This window comes from Mauremys mutica, chromosome 23, assembly GCF_020497125.1.
Source record: "Mauremys mutica isolate MM-2020 ecotype Southern chromosome 23, ASM2049712v1, whole genome shotgun sequence".
NCBI lineage: Eukaryota > Metazoa > Chordata > Testudines > Geoemydidae > Mauremys > Mauremys mutica.
The window spans coordinates 16,543,047-16,559,034 of NC_059094.1; the positions used below are offsets into that span (position 1 = coordinate 16,543,047).

The window sequence follows — 15,988 nt, forward strand, 5'->3', positions numbered from 1 at the left end:
ATAAGCATCCCTCTTTCCTCCCACCTCTCCTGCTGTGTGCGCGCACAGCGCCTGGCACAATGGGGCTCTAGGAGCTACAATACACATAATAAATAATATTGGAGAAGTGACACCAAAGCAACGAGCAACACAGACGTAATATTGGGGAGGGGGTGATGACAAGAGAAGAAGCAGTAGAACGAAGGGGCCAGACTTGCCTCTCTGTTGTGCTAATTTTACCCTGGGATAACCCCACTGCAGTGACACCATGGGACCCAGAGAAGAATTAGTCCCATGCTATTTATGGGCTTCCAGCACTATAGCCAGTTATTTCTTCTTGTTATGCTGGTTTCCTTGTGTCTCTGTAGCTGCCGGTTTGATTTTATTTGGACACCTGCCATTGCATAAACCCTGTGTGGACACAGAGGATAGTCAGCAATAATCCGGGCCAGTCAGGCCAGATGTACTTAAATAAAAAGTTCATTACGCTACTAATCCCCTCCCTTCCCCACAAAACCCTCTTCACCTGCAGATGGACAGGCTGAAATGTGAACAGTCCACCACAGACGGCTGGTTGGGCCTTCGGATATTCTGCTTGCTGCATGACATGGGCTCTGGCGCCCTGCACTTTGCAGTGGAAGGATGCCTCTACTTGCAAATTTGGCATCCTTGAACAGAATGTGGGATTATTTAGTCTTTATTTACAGGGCCCCGGCATGGAGCAGAGAGGCTTCGTTTTCGGGATTGCAGTAAACTTGCCATCTGCTCCAGCAGTGCATTACCCAGGTTGAAATGCAAGCACCGCAAGCCAGGGGAGTCAGAGAAGAGGATGAAATACTGGAACTCTTCCCAGGGAAAGCAAAGTCAACATATATCTTTGAGGGACCCATTCGGAGCCTAATTCTCAGGATGGGGGAGAGGGGAGCTGCTGGGGAGGGAGGGGGAAGGTATGAGAGCAGTGTTTGCAGGAAGAATGTGTGCTAGGGAAGAGGACACACGCTTTGATGGCAAACATGTAGCTGTGATTGCAAAAACAAGGCAGCTTAAAAATAGAAAGCAGAGGTAGAAAAGATGTATTAGATCGTCTTGTATTGTCCCCTCTGTGCCAATGCACGATTGCTCCCTGCAGAATGTTCTGTACTAGTTCCATAAATGTCAACCAGGACAGAAGAGGCAATAAAGATTACTTGGAGAGGATGGCGAACGGAATGGAGGATTATGAGCTGGCAGAAGGGGGCTACAGGAAATGTCATTGTTAACTAAACCATGTGTTTATGGGGACCCCAGTTCCCATCCTCCTGACATGGCTGATTGTCTGAGCAATTTATTCCATGTTGTGGGACAAGTTCCCAAATCCCTGCTGTGTGATGCTAGCTACTGGAAAAGAGAGAAGCTGAGGACAGCCAAAAACAAAAGGTTGCCAGTTGGCTGAAAGAGAGCAACAAAAAATACGTGCTGGAGTTCATGTACAAGCCAGCAATTGATCTCATCTCCTCAAGGCCAGATGGGGGAGCTGCTACCACTGTGAATTCTGGTAATAAGTAGCACTTAGCTAGTGCTACTTATCTAGTACTACACAGAGCTCAAAGCTCTCGATCATGGTGGGGAAATAGGATTTGTATTTTAAAAATGGGGGAGAAACTGCAGCACAGAGAGGGGAAGTGACTTGCCAACAGTCATGCAGAGAGACAAGGAGAGAACCAAGGAGTCCTGACTCCCAGTCCTGTACTCTACCCACTAGTCGCAAAGGATGAGCTTTCCCACAACGTTACCTATCTAATATTTGTAAAGAGACTGGGCCATACGCATTCCTGAGGTAACTCTACGGAGCCGGAGCCAGTGCAGTCACACCGGGGAGGAGATTGGCCTGAAGTAACCCAAATAAAGGGCAGAGTGTTAACCCTATCATTGCCGGGTCTCCCTGCGCACTCCTGCTGCTTTACCATGAACCTTTCCCTGGAACATGCCAGGTGCCTACAGGGCAGGGTGCCTGGCTGAGTCACACCCAGTAAATTGATCCACAGGCACAGGCAGGTGTTATCGGTGAAGCAGCTCCAGAGCGAAACTCTGCTCGCAGGCAGCACTTGCCTATCCAGAGAGGCCCCCGCGGCTTTACAAACAGCCGTGTTCCTGGAATGACTCTGGAAGGAGCAGGCTTCATGCAGGCTCTGAGCTGCCAAGCTCTCAATAACACACCACAGGGGCTTTCTGGCTTCCAGGGCTTGTAGCTGTAACTAATGGACCGCACAACTCAGGGGAGCTTTGACAGAGTCAGCTTCAGCGCCATCCCCGAGGGAGGCCGAATGGGACTAAGGGCCCCTGTCCCACTTGGTGCGGCTGCAGGACGTGTCCCCCACAACCCAAGAACCAACACACTCTCTCTATACAAGTAAAATCTCCCCGGTGCTTTAAAATTCCCCATCTTGCAGGAAGGCAGGCGTAGATCCTCCAAGGTATTTAGGCACCTAACTCCCCTTCAAACCAATGGGAGTTAGGCTCCTAAATACTTTTCAGGATCTAGGCTGGAGGGTGGTTTGGTTTGGTTTAATAGGAATGTGATCCCCAATGTAAATCACCTTTTAGCATAGGTGGCAACCCAAGGGGCCAATCTAGTAAAGGCTCAGGAGTGTTACGAGCCTCTGGCGCAGCAACAAGGATGGTGGGGCTCTCCTCTAGAAAGATTTCAGCAAGTAATTCCTGCTTTCTCAGGTACCAGATAGAAATTCTTCACACTTGGTTTAATGTCTCATTCCACCGGGATTCAAGAGCTATAGTTGCCATGACAGCCTGCTGCTAATATAACTGTGTCCTACTGTCTGATTCAGCTGCTCTATTCAACTATCCGGCTCTTACCCCAGTTTGTATTTTAGACTGGGATTAGTCACTTGTTTGCCCCAGCCGCATCCCTTACCCGCCTCTTGTTAACAGCACAGCTTTCCGCGGCTTGGATTGCTTTACCCCACTCGACCTTCTGTTAGTACAGACTCTAAAAGGGAATTCAGACCAACCAAACACAGAGCAGCCCTTGCAATTGGAGATGGTGAGTCCCAGGGCAATCCCTAGCAGTCTGGAGTGTCCATATCCCCTCCTGCCCTCTGCAGTTGATTGAAAAACGAAGAAAGAAGTTAGCAACATTTTTGCAAATTTTACTCCTGAGTTTTTTGTGTCGAAATTTCAATTTTCAACCAAACAACATCACCCCAAAATGCTATTTATCAAAAAATGGTTAAAAAACAGAGACAATGTTGCAAAATTTCCTGTTCCTCCCCACACAGCAACCATTTTCATCAGAGTTTTGCATTTTGAAAGATGTAGCCATCTGGGTTTCTTTCCCAGTCCTCAGAGAAGCTAAGGTGTAAACGGACAGGATTTACAAAAGAGCCTAACACCCAGGTTTTTAATGGGTGTTAGTCACCTAAATATCTTTCAAAATCTGGCCCTAAGTAATTGAGGAGCACAAGTGTACCTTACGCTCCTAAAACACTTAAACATCTGTTGAAAATCCCATCCTGAACTATCCTGCTACTCCGCGGGGTAACGGATAACACTAGTATAAGAACATCTTGCCTACACGGTACCTGTTCTCTGGCCAGTTTCGAGAACCATCAATACAATGTTGATTCCCCAGCGTTACATTCACTTGGAATATTACAGGAAGAAACATTCGGAGCTATTGGAAAACCCCGTCCAGATAAAGAGGAGTGTTTTATCAACAGAGAAAAGCAGGGTTGATCGTGGGATTGAAAACAGGTACAAATACCAAAAGCAGTGAGTGGGGAGGAGAGAGCTGGGTTTAAAAAAAAAAAAAAAGGATGGAACACGGTGATGCAGCAGGTGATGTTCTGGCGGGAGCTTTCCCCTCTGATGCATGTGCAAAGCGCCGTGTGCTAGAGACACATGATCAATAAGGACCATTATGTCCCAGCTCCTACTGAAAGCCAATGGGAGCTGGGCACCTACCTGTCATCTGTGCCTTGGGAAATCTCCCCCTTAGCACACAATAATTAGCTGAGGCTGGGATTTGCAGATGTGCCTAAGGGAGTTAGGAAGCACAATCCTGCCACTGAAACCACAATCCCACTGCAGGTCAAGGAGACCCATGCTCCATAGGTGCTTCTGCAAACCCCACCCTAACCCCGAAAGCCCTCGCTCCAGGCTGGGCTGTACCATAACCCAGTTCTTTCACAATGGTACATGTTGTGACTCAGGCTTGGAACCCTGCCCCCCTCCCTAAGGCTTCAGAGCCCAAGCTCTAGCCCAAGCCGTAACATCAACCCCACCTCCTGGCCCCTTGCTCGCCCTGAGTGAGCATTCCCCGCTGCCCATACCCGCAGCCAGACGCACCCAGCGAGCAGGGGGGAAAGGGCCATGGCAGTGCAGTTCTACCCAGCCCATGCCCCCAAGCAAGCCAGCGCTTCATCCGAGCTCAGACTGAGGAGCTCAGGGGATTGGGTGTCCCCACAGGAATTCATGTGTCTTCTCCCCACCTTGGCACAGAGGAACCGCTTCACTCCAGTGGTAGTAGCCTTCAGGGTGCCTTGAGCACGTGGTACTGCTGTGGCCAATGAGACGGTAGCCCGCGTCGCAGCCGAAACGGATCTCGCTGCCTGGCTGCAGCCCGGTATGGCTGAGAATCGAGCCGTGGAAAGGGGGCGGAGGGAGGCTGCAGTAAGGAGCTGGAGAAGGGGGAAAATGTGTCACACACACACACACACACACATATATCTTGGAACAAAAGAGGCGCCATGTCGAGACAAATTCTCCTCTCTGTGCTTAGGTGTTAGACGGCATTTGCTTTGGTCTAAGATCTTACAAGGAAAGGGAGGGTTTGCAAAAAATATAAAGACAAAGGGGGAAATGTTACAATGGCACATAATCAGGAACGGGCATCATTAACAACAGTGCAAAGAACCCGTCCACTCCGCGAGTGATTTCCGGACATATTTAGGGCAAGACTGTAACATTATTGTGGCCTGCATCAGGGGCAGTGCGTAGCTGTCCTGCTCCAGCAGCAGACCAGGGAGGGAACTGTGACTCAGAGACACACTTCCATCCCGGCTCAAAGGGGAAAGTAGCGTGCTACACTGATCTATGCCAGATGACTTCCCCACTTTGCACCAGCCCAGTGCTGCGGGCATGTTTGGGGAATGGAGTCCAGGCTCGGCCCACCTGCATGGGAGAAGGAGCAGCCGTTCACGGAGACGGCCCTTACAGCACCGTGAGATGCAGGACCTGATCCTGTGAGGTTCTGAGTGCCCCCAACTCCCACTGGATTCAATGAGTATTGTGGGTGCTCAGCACTGCTCAGGATGGGGCCTTGAGAGTGCTCTGCGCAAGGGGCGGGGGTGTTCTTGAACACCGAAAGCCTCTGAACGCGGCTGATTTCAGGTTCTGTTCCAAGTAGGCATGGTTGGTCTGATGGTCACACGCCCTTTGAGCAAACTGGGGCTGGACCCGGAGCCAGTATTACAAAGCACCACAGCATTCTAGAGGAAGCACTGAAAATGCTGCCGGTGACAGTCCAGACGCTGCTGTGCTTTTCGGAGATTCCAAGGCCAGAAGGGACCACCGGGATCATCTAGTCTGACCTGCTGTATAACAGGCCAGAGACCTGCCCCCAAACCATTCCCAGTGCAGACCTTTCAGAAAAACATCCAATCTTGATTTAACGATTGTCAGAGATGAAGAATCCACTACAACCCTTAGTAGATGGTGCCAATGGTTAATTACGCTCATTGTTAAAAATGTACACCTTATTTCCAGTCGGAATGTGTCTAGCTTCAGCTTCCAGCCATTGGATCATGTTTTCTCTGCTAAATATTTGTACCCTATGTAGGTACTATAATCACGTTACTCCTTACCCTTCCATCGTTAAGCTAAATAGACTGAGCTCCTTGCGTCTATCATTAGAAGGCAGGTTTTCTAATCCTTAATCATTCTCCTGGCTCTTCTCTGATCCCTCTCCAGTTTATCGACGTCCTTCCTGAACTGTGGACACCAGAACTGGATACAGGATTCCAGCAGCGGTTGCACCAGTTCCAAATACAGAGGTAAAATAATCTCTCTAGTCCCACTTGAGATTCCCCTGTTCATGCATCCAAGGATCACATTAGCCCTCTGGGTCACAGTGGGAGCTCTTGTTTATCTGATTATCCACCACTACCCCCAAATCTTTTGTAGAGTCACTGCTTCCAAGGATAGAGTCCCCACTTCCTGTAAGTCGGATGGGAGCTATCATTCAAGTATTTTTTCTTGTATGGGAAGCTGGGCAAAACTCATTTTTGCAAGTCTTTTGGAGATAAAAACAGGTAAAACTCAGTGAGCTCGAAAGAGTTTTGCTTTGAGTTTTTATGTTCTCAGTGGAGGTCCAGGTCAGAAATCCAAAAGGAAATGTTCACAAGCCCACTCTGAGAGGAGCAAAACCACCACGATTTACCCAGCTCTGGAAATTAGGAGTAATGGCTGGTAATTAAATATTAATTGATTCATTTACTGAGTAATGTCATTTATTTATGACATTCACTCAGGGTCGCACTCTAGTTTATGGCTTTCATTAAGTAATTGAAATTTGCTAGTTTCCAAAAGATGCTAATTAATTTTGAGGAATTCTTAGTAAACAGTCAGTAATTGGTTTATGCTGGATGAGACGTTAAAACTCACCCTGTTCCCTCTGACAGCAATGGCAAAACCCCCAGTGGCTGGAATGGGAGCAGGATTTTAGCTCTAGTATTTCCCTTTGGCTGCCGTAATACAAGAAGTCACCCCTGAGTCACTTCTCATGCACCAAACGGATTCTCACACAAGTTCCACGTGTTGTGCTTCTGATGCTATGCACCAGACAGCATCTCCTCAATATTAGGCTTCAATAACACAGCATCAAAGTGATCTTTAAATGGATCAAAGCGAGGGAAATGCTGTTTTAAGGACTTAGAGGTGGAAGAAGCTGTCTAATCAGGGCTTCAGATCCACACAACAGGTGGTGCTTCCTTAGGATAAAATTCCCCCTCGATGCCAAGAGTCTGCAAAAAGCCTATGCTGTACGTTGGGCTTCATAGAATCATAGAATCTCAGGGTTGGCAGGGACCTCAGGAGGTATCTAGTCCAACCCCCTGCTCAAAGCAGGACCAATTCCCAACTAAATCATCCCAGCCAGGGCTTTGTCAAGCCTGACCTTAAAAACCTCTAAGGAAGGAGATTCCACCACCTCCCTAGGTAACCCATTCCACTGCTTCACCACTCTCTGAGTGAAAAAGTTTTTCCTAATATCCAACCTAAACCTCCCCCACTGCAACTTGAGACCATTACTCCTTGTTCTGTCATCGGGTACCACTGAGAACAGTCTAGATCCATCCTCTTTGGAACCCCCTTTCAGGTAGTTGAAAGCAGCTATCAAATCCCCCCTCATTCTTCTCTTCTGCAGACTAAACAATCCCAGTTCCCTCAGCCTCTCCTCATACGTCATGTCCTCCAGCCTCCTAATCATTTTTGTTGCCTTCTGCTGGACTCTTTCCAATTTTTCCACATCCTTCTTGTAGTGTGGGGCCCAAAACTGGACACAGTACTCCAGATGATGGGACTCAACTCAACGCCGGGTCGAATTTCGTCTACGGAGAGCTGTGTGGAATTAGTTTCGGATCACTGAGATCACGTAACATTTTTCTGGTTTCGGTTCCTCAGGAAGGGTTCCCTGGAGTTTTTGCTCCCCCCACCCCCAACTAAAGGTTTGATGCCCAGATATCACAGGGATGAGGGCATCAGAAATACAACATGCAGGGTGAACCGCAGGCAAAAGCTGCACGTTTCCTTTGGAAACCCCCAACTGACCCAGGTTCCCAAACATCAGTGAACTGAAAACTAGGCGAGCTTTGGGCTGCTCCAGAATGCTCTGTACGGCTCCATTCCCCCAGCACAGCCCTGCTTGGCTCATACAACAATAACACTCAAATAGGAAAAGCAAAGGGAGGCAGCCAAAGGAACGGCCACATTCTCAGGGGCCGGGTTTCCAGTCTCTACGACGAACTCACCTGAGTAGCGGATTTTAAAGCCCTTTCGGTTGTACGCATGGTCGGAGGACCAGCGGAGATACACCTTGTTCCCAGTGCTGGTTACAGTCAGAGGAGCAGAGTAATTCCCACTTAGAGACAACAGCAGTGGACTCTGGCCAGCGGGACCTTTCGGGAAAGATTGGACAAGTGAAGGTTGGGCCCGGCACCTCCCCATAGCGATAGCCACTCCTAGCCTCACACACCAGGACCTGATTTGTGCAGAAGGAACACATGGCCAGACCTGCTTTTGGCCATACTGTGAGAGCTCTGACTTCCCCTTGAACATTGCCATTGAGTTCTGTGGGGCCAGGACTTCACCTTCACGGGACAGAACCTTCTGCACACTCACTGGGACAACGAGCAAGGGGTCTGTGCTCTCGGTTCAGCCATGAGGTTGCATTTCTGAGCGCGAGAACGGAGCAGCTTAGCTGTGACGCAGGAGACCCTCGGCTCTCCTGCAAGGTGCCTGGTGTGTGGTTTAGGGAAGTGTCCTTGGATTGCTTTAAAATCCTTTCATTCCCCATCTCAACCCATCCTCCCCAACGACCTTCCTCATTGTTCTTCAGCCTTGCACATCCTCCAGCTACTTCCCTCTCTCCATGCACAGCTGTCCCAACTACTTTGCTGAGCCATCCCGCCACGATGAAATCCCGGCCTCTCCCTCACCCAGAAGGGAAGCGCAAAGCTAGAGCTTCGAAATGCTCCCCCAGGGTACGTCTACACTGCAGCTAAACACCCCCTGGTTGGCCTGCGTCAGCTGACTCCAGCTTGCAGGGCTTGGGTGACGGGGCCATTATAATTGTGGTGTAGACTCAGACAGGAGACTGGGCTCTAGAATCTTGTGACTGGGGGAATGTCTACGCCACAGTTACAAACAGCTCCGTAGCCCAAGCCACATGAGCGCAAGTCAGGCCAGCCACAGGTGTTTAAGTGCAGTGTAGACATACCCACTTAGGGGGGATTTTTCCAAGCACAACACAGGGTGATAGGCGTGTCGGTGGAAAGAGCCCCCTAGGCTCAGGGAAGACAGTGTTTAGTGACTAACAGCAACGCTCACTGCTACACGGTTGTGTCCTTTCCCCCACACCCAACGGACAGTGTCCGTGTGATTCACGCGACAGTTACCATCAAAGATCTCGAACTCGTCGTACTGCTTCTCACTCAGGAAGTACTCGATGGCGAGGGTGATGTTGTAGCCGGGTTCTACTTTGATCACCCAGGAGCAGGTCTGGAAATGAGGGTAACGCCCCAGGTAGCTCTGGCTGAGGATCACGCCGGTGGAGTCCGTCAGAACCTCGTTCATCAGGCAGTGCACTAAACCAAACCCAGAAAATGAGACCTCGTTTCAGGGGCCAGAAGAAAATGATGGGAAGAAAGGAAAGCTGAGGTTTTAAAATGCAGGAGCTTAGAGTTAGGCTGAAATTTCCAACGTGGTTTAAGGGGAAAAGGCTCCTATCTCTCTTGGGAACCTTGGAAAGTTCCAGACCTAAATCCTGATTTAGGCTCCTCGGTAAGTGGGATGCTTTTTAAGAGTGCTGAGCACCCAGCAACTCTAGCTGAAGTCAAGGAAAAAACAGCACTTTGCATGCGCTGGGTCCAAATGACCTCTGTGTCACTCCAGCTTTGTGTGAGGAAACTGTCAAAATCAATGGGAGTTGCATGGGTGTAAAACTGGAGTAACGCAGGGATGGATCAGGGCCTCTCCTTTTGACTGACAATCTTAAAGCACTGTGCAACCATTCTCTTATCGAGCCTCAGAATATTCCCTCCAAGACCGTGCAAACTTTATTATCCCCATTTTACTGACTGGTAAACTGAGACATAGATCTTGTGAGACTTGCTCAAGATTACTAGGCAAGTCAGTTAGACTAGAACCCTAGTTAGTCCTAGTTGCTTGCTCTAATCCCTAGATCTCACACAATCTCAGAAGTGTTTATACCAGAAGCAAGTGTTGAATAAAAGTTTGGTGTAAAAAGAAACCAAAAAAACCTAACCCAAGAGACACCAAAATACAAACCCATAAGAGGATCTTTATTTATCTGTACATCCAGCCATCAGCGATTGAATGCTGTATTGAACGCTATACTTGGGATTACAGAAAACAGCAAGAGCTGTCCAGAAGGGACAGTGGATTCTTTCCAAATCCTTAATCCCATTAATGATTTTTTTACCTCTGTAAATTGGTGACCAGATATCATTGAAACAATCTCTTGGCTTGCAGGCTAACCACCACCAGTTAATAGCTAAACAACCGCCCCTCCCACCCCGTTCTCACACTAATAGAGAGAGACAAAGCTATAGAAAAATCTCCCATTATACAGCAAAAATGCCCAGATGGCGGAAAGAAGATGAAGAGATAACCATGGCTGAAGTGGAAAAAAACCTATCAATAGGAAGTGATAGGATAAATAAGATAACAGGGTTGCATCTTTGGCATTCCTCCTGAGTAACAGGAAGGGGTGTGATGCATCACACTCAGGGCATTCAATTTTCTCTCCTTTAATGCACTGTGTAGTACTTATCCAGAAGCTGCGCCTCACAGACTCTGCCCTCAGGAGGGCTGTACTTAGCTGAAGTCAGTTCTGTGGTGCTACAGGGGTTCATGTATCACTGGCAAATGGTCAGAGAGGGATCTTTGTCTCTCCGAGGACAAGGATGTTTGGATTGTTGTTTTAATGACTTCACGGATGTAGCCAGGTGTCTGCTGTGTCAGAACAGTGCCTGCAAAGGCTTCGTTCGGGCTGTGACTCGGGGAAGTACTTACACTTATGCTTAAAATTAAGCATGTGCTCAAATGATTTCCTCTGCTGGGGCCTCGAGGCATAACACAGCTCTACCCAATGCTAGACAAATTCTACCAGGAGGGGTTGAGAGCCGTCAGCTCCCACGGCAGTCAGCAGGGCTGCAACTGGCTACATATAATTTCTCAAATCATTTCTCAGACGGATACTGTCATAAATTAACTGATACATTTTTTTACTATTTGCCCTGCTTTGCTCAGTACCTGCAGCTGGCTAGACCGAGTCCCATGGCAGGAGAAGAGCTGCTCCCTGCACCATGGTCTTTCAGGGAGAAAAGCTTTGCAAATGTGTTGGGACCCAGGCCAGTTACCTTCGCAGGTGGGGGGCGGCCCTCCGAACTGGAGATGAGTCCCCAGCTTGCACGTCAGGATTTCAGTTCCGCTCAGGGTGAAGCCGGGGAGGCACTGATACCTCACAATGTCACCTGGAAAAAAAGACAACGCCCTCAGCTGGGGAGCAGGTTTGGTTTATCAAGGATGAAATTCACCCCTATGCAGAGTGGCCAGTACCAGGCTTAGGTACCATTTCATTCCCGCTGTAGCTGCTATTTCAGGAGATTGCTCAAAGGGGCTGACTGCAGGGGACCCAGTGCATCATTGCACAACTCACCTATTCTACAGCCACAGAAATTCACCTGTGTGCAGCTCCACTTAATACCCACTTCAACCACCTTTTAAGGCCTTCAGTGAGGCGCAGGTCCACTGCACATCGGTGAATTTGACCGAGTGCCTGCACAGACATACCATGATCCTTCTAACAGCCAGTGCTGCACAGTCCCTCAGGATCTGAGAACCCACCTCCTTCTGGTTCTTATACCAGCATGGGTCCTGCAACCAGAACTTAGCTGGCAATGGTGTTGATAATGCGCAAGACAGACACAAATCCAGCTGGATCCCCCCATAGCTATATGGGGATAATATGTGGAGTATAGCTAGATAGAGTATTCAGGGCTATACAAGTAAAATGTGGCACATGCGGGTCATATTCTGAACGGGTGTAAATCAGTGTCACTCCACTGATTTCAGTGGAGCTATGCTGATTTACACCAGCTGAGGATTTGGCCCGGGAGCAGATACAGTGAGCAAGGTAGCTTTTGATCATGGCGACTTTTCTGGCTGTGGACATACTTTAAACACAGACACAACACTGAACATTCAAAAATAAGGAGGAAAGCTTTTGTTTGAAGCCTCATGGCCTGCTACACACTTTAATCGCCTGAAACATCTTAATGCGGCAGGACGTGACTGAGGCAAATAGCCCTGTATGTTTCTGAACACGGACTGGGCTTTCATAGGAGACGCGTCCTTGCAGTTACGCTAGTGAGGATAAAAGACTATCAAATCCAGCTGATTCGGTGCATAAGCCAGTCACCGAACTAGGGCAAGCCCTCCAACCTCCCATACTGACTAGTGCAGAATTAGATGGGTTCCTCTGAAGCATATAGCACTGGAGCCAAGACACCAACTACAGGGAGCTCTCATCTGTTCGGATGCAGCCTATCCTACGGGGATGGGTGTGGGGAGAAGATACCTATGTTAAACTCTTCATTCTCGGTGATGATTTCGGCATTGGGAACAATGGTCGGAGGGTGGCATTTGAAGAGCTGATAGGCTGAAAAGAAAGAAAAACAGCAACCGTCAGGGCATGGCATTGCTTCCAACGGGATGTGACTTGTCGGGATAAGGCTCGCACATGCCTAACAACTGCTCAGTGTGGTACAAGGATCTGCTTCTCTGAAATAAACTGCCACCCTGCGGCATGGAAAAAGGGTGGAGAACCCAGCAGTATCAATCTCAGTTACTTATCTGGTCCCCATTACCCTGAGCAACTCACAATCTTCCATCCTCACAGCACCTCCGACAGGCAGGGCAGTGCTATTGTCCCCATTGTACAGATGGGGAACTGAGGCACAGAGATGCTAAATTTAGTGGAAGGTCCCACAGGAAGATTGCAGCAGGGCCCATGTCCCCCTAGTTCCAGGATAGCCCCGTAACCTCTGGACCATCCTCCCTCTCTCGGTAGGGCCATGGCTGAGCCTTAGTTTACACTTAACACCTTATGAAAATATCATCGACTCCGTCCTTCCACAGTACGTGAACCCCCATTATCAGGACTGTACAGTTCTGGCTCAGGCTCCCTACATTAACCCAGCTTTGTTCAGTGCCTGCCACAGCCAAAGCCAGTGCTGAAATAGCCAATGGATTCCAACATACGCCCAATCTGGCTTCTGAGAAAGGGCAGGTGAGGAGATGCAAGACACCCCCCGGTATTATTACAGTGTTGTTGTAGCCATGTTAGTCCCAGGACATGAGAGAGGCAAGGAGGGTGAGGTAATATATTTTATTGGCTTATGAGCTTCACAGAACTCTTCCTCAGGTAAGGAGAAGGTAACCAGAATGCCCAAGCTAAACATAAGGTGGGACAGATTGTTAAAAATAAGAATTTCACACATATTGTAGGAGACCACTTAAAATGAAGTGGGCAGTTAACACCTCTCCAGTCACAGGACAATGGAGAGTTAATAGGCAGCAGGACACTAAAAAAAACATGCACTTGTTTTATGCCTATTACAACAATTTCTAAAACACCCTGCTGTCTACTAACTCACCATTGTCCTATGATTGCAGAGGACCCCTCGCCCTCCTTGTCTCTCTCAGGTCCTTGGGATGGTGTCTGTATTGAGAATCAGCACCATGGACAGCACACTATGCAGCACTTCTCCTCCCAGGAAACAGGTGAATGGAAGGAGAGTGAAAAGAAGACTACAAGAAACCCTATATGGTGCTGGGCTGCAGCAATTTGTTCACAAGAACATTTTTCTCAGCAGTCTTGGTCTGCCTAGAATGCCATCTATAGCACACTACAAAGCTTCCATGCCCAAAGTCACTGGGAAGAAAGCTCTGTATTGGTATGAAAGAACAGAGGGCTTAGTTTGTGAACAGATGAAGGGTGACTGGTGTTTATTGAGTGACTTGTGTGCAGAGGTGATAGGATCATCCACAGAGTCTGGGATACTTAGTGGAAGAGACCGGACAACCTCAATCGGATTAGGTCAATCCAGGAATAACCAGGATGGGTGGAAATCTTGTTCTGCTCTGCAGCCAAGTGAATAATTCACAATGAATAATTATTCTGAGAATTTCATCTTTGGTCCCTGTCCTTGAACTGAGATTGCAACATTCACTGATTTGTCACTTGGAATTATTCATTATTTTATTCTGCAAATAATTCCTGGGATGCAGCTGGTTTGAACTTCCAACTGAGAATATTAAAATCGAAGATGCAGGTTGCAGTGCACAGTGTAACTTCCCTGGTATGCGATGTAAAAAACAATAGTGCAGGTTTGAACCAGATGTTTAATTATACATTTCTCAGCTGGCGCTGTGTTGGTGAAATAAAGAAGCTAACCAGTCAGGGAACAAAAACAATACCGTTTGACTTATGAGCCTGGCCAAACACAACAAAGAGCACATTTTACAATTGAACATACAGCCTGAAATGAACCGTCAGTAAATATTCTAGAACTTGAGCAAAATAATTTGCTGCTCACCAATAGATGAGCTCATAATGGCTTCACACTCCAATCCCTATGGAGATGAACACACAAGGGATGTGAACGTGGTTAAAACATCTGCTTTTGGATCTGAGTAACTCTTCTTGGAAAGCATTTTCTGAGGTCAGTCCTATTCTATCATACCCCTCCCACCGAGCCTGGGCCACCATAAACTTCTCCACAATTGGTGTCAGCTGCTAAGCCCAGATGTAGATGATCCAGCTACTAAAGAGGAGCTAATTTTCACTAACTCTACAAAGCTAGTGGAAACAGCAGCAGCAGAACAATGTGCTTAAGACTTTATTATAATATATTTAGGTGCCTAAACTAGGATTTAGCTGCTTAACTTTAGACACCTACTCACCCCACTCTGTGCCTCAGTTTCCCCATCTATAAATTTCGGGTACAATAACCTCTCCTACTTCACCAGAGAGGTTGTGAGGCTCAATTAATGTTCATGAAATGTTTGGAAAGAGTTGGGTGAAGAGGTTGATTTATTTTTACCCATGCACCGCCTAAGGGCAGTGTATGGCCCAACATTTGCAAAAGAAAAAAAAATCCTGACATCATCATAATGAGCTAAGCTTGAACAGAGGAGATCAAAGGGAACTGTCAGATCTGTAATTCTGTGAGATGCCTTCTATACAAGTTCTTTGCAACTTACCAAAAAGTTACAGTGAAATGATGAGCTAATGAGCAGGAGAACAATGCATGTTCCAGAGATCTGGGCAGTTTAACTGCCAAACCTGTCACTTCTCCTGCAAAGCTTCTTTGGTCATGGAGGACTAAAAGGGAAGGAGGGGGAGGAAACGGGAGTGAATTTCCCATCAGCCATTTTGTCAAGCTTCCAGAAATAAACACTTGCTTGAAGACTCCAAACCTTTGCTCCTCTGGACACTCTGCCTCTGGATAAACAACAGGTGCTTTATTATGGCTAACAGAAAACAAGGAGAGGGAGAAAAAGCCCCAGAAGAAAGAGCAAAGGTTGGACAACTGCTTTAATGGCAGAAGCATCTCTGCAAAGATTTATTTTAATTTAAATAAAACTCCACGCTAGTGGTATGTCTGTACTGCAATCGGGGAGCGTGATTGTGGCTCATGTGGACACACCTGAGCTAGTTTTAATCCAGCTAACTTGGGCACCAGAGCAGAGAAGCGGCGGAAGCCTGGAATCCTGGGTGCTTAACTCAGGAGGTGGGCCCACACTGCAGAGTATGTGCTGCAGCTACTTCGCTGCTCCAGGACCCAAGCCAGCGCCATTAATGCTAGCTCAGGTGTGTCCAGAGAGCTGCAATCACACCCTGTGATCACAGTGTAGACACACCCTAAGTGGCAGACTGGGCTTTAGGCCAAGATTTTCAACAGTGATTGATTATTCCATTTTGCGGAGCTCAACCCGAGCCACCATAAAAGGGCCTGATTTTCCAAGTCTGGGTCCTTATCACTTTCTCTCAGCGGTCCCCTTTAAGGAGACGGCACTGTGGTGGGACTCAAAAATCCCAGGTTTAATCCCAGCACAGTCACTGACCTGCTGTGTGACCATGGGCAAATTTCTCTGCCTCTGTTTTCCCTCCCAACCTCTGTCTTCTCTATACAGACTGTGAACACTT

At 47.9% G+C, this 15,988-nt stretch overlaps 1 protein-coding gene across 1 annotated transcript in view; it reads right to left on the reverse strand.

The window, feature by feature from the left end:
- Positions 1-15,988, reverse strand: part of CSMD2 (CUB and Sushi multiple domains 2) — a 542,149-nt gene that overhangs the window by 62,967 nt on the left and 463,194 nt on the right. The window contains exons 46-50 of the mRNA XM_044997694.1: positions 12,356-12,436; positions 11,136-11,249; positions 9,150-9,338; positions 8,004-8,150; positions 4,467-4,655 (exon numbers count right to left, since the gene is read on the reverse strand). Coding sequence (XP_044853629.1) covers positions 4,467-4,655; positions 8,004-8,150; positions 9,150-9,338; positions 11,136-11,249; positions 12,356-12,436 — 720 coding nt within the window. The remainder of the gene's footprint in view (positions 1-4,466; positions 4,656-8,003; positions 8,151-9,149; positions 9,339-11,135; positions 11,250-12,355; positions 12,437-15,988) is intronic.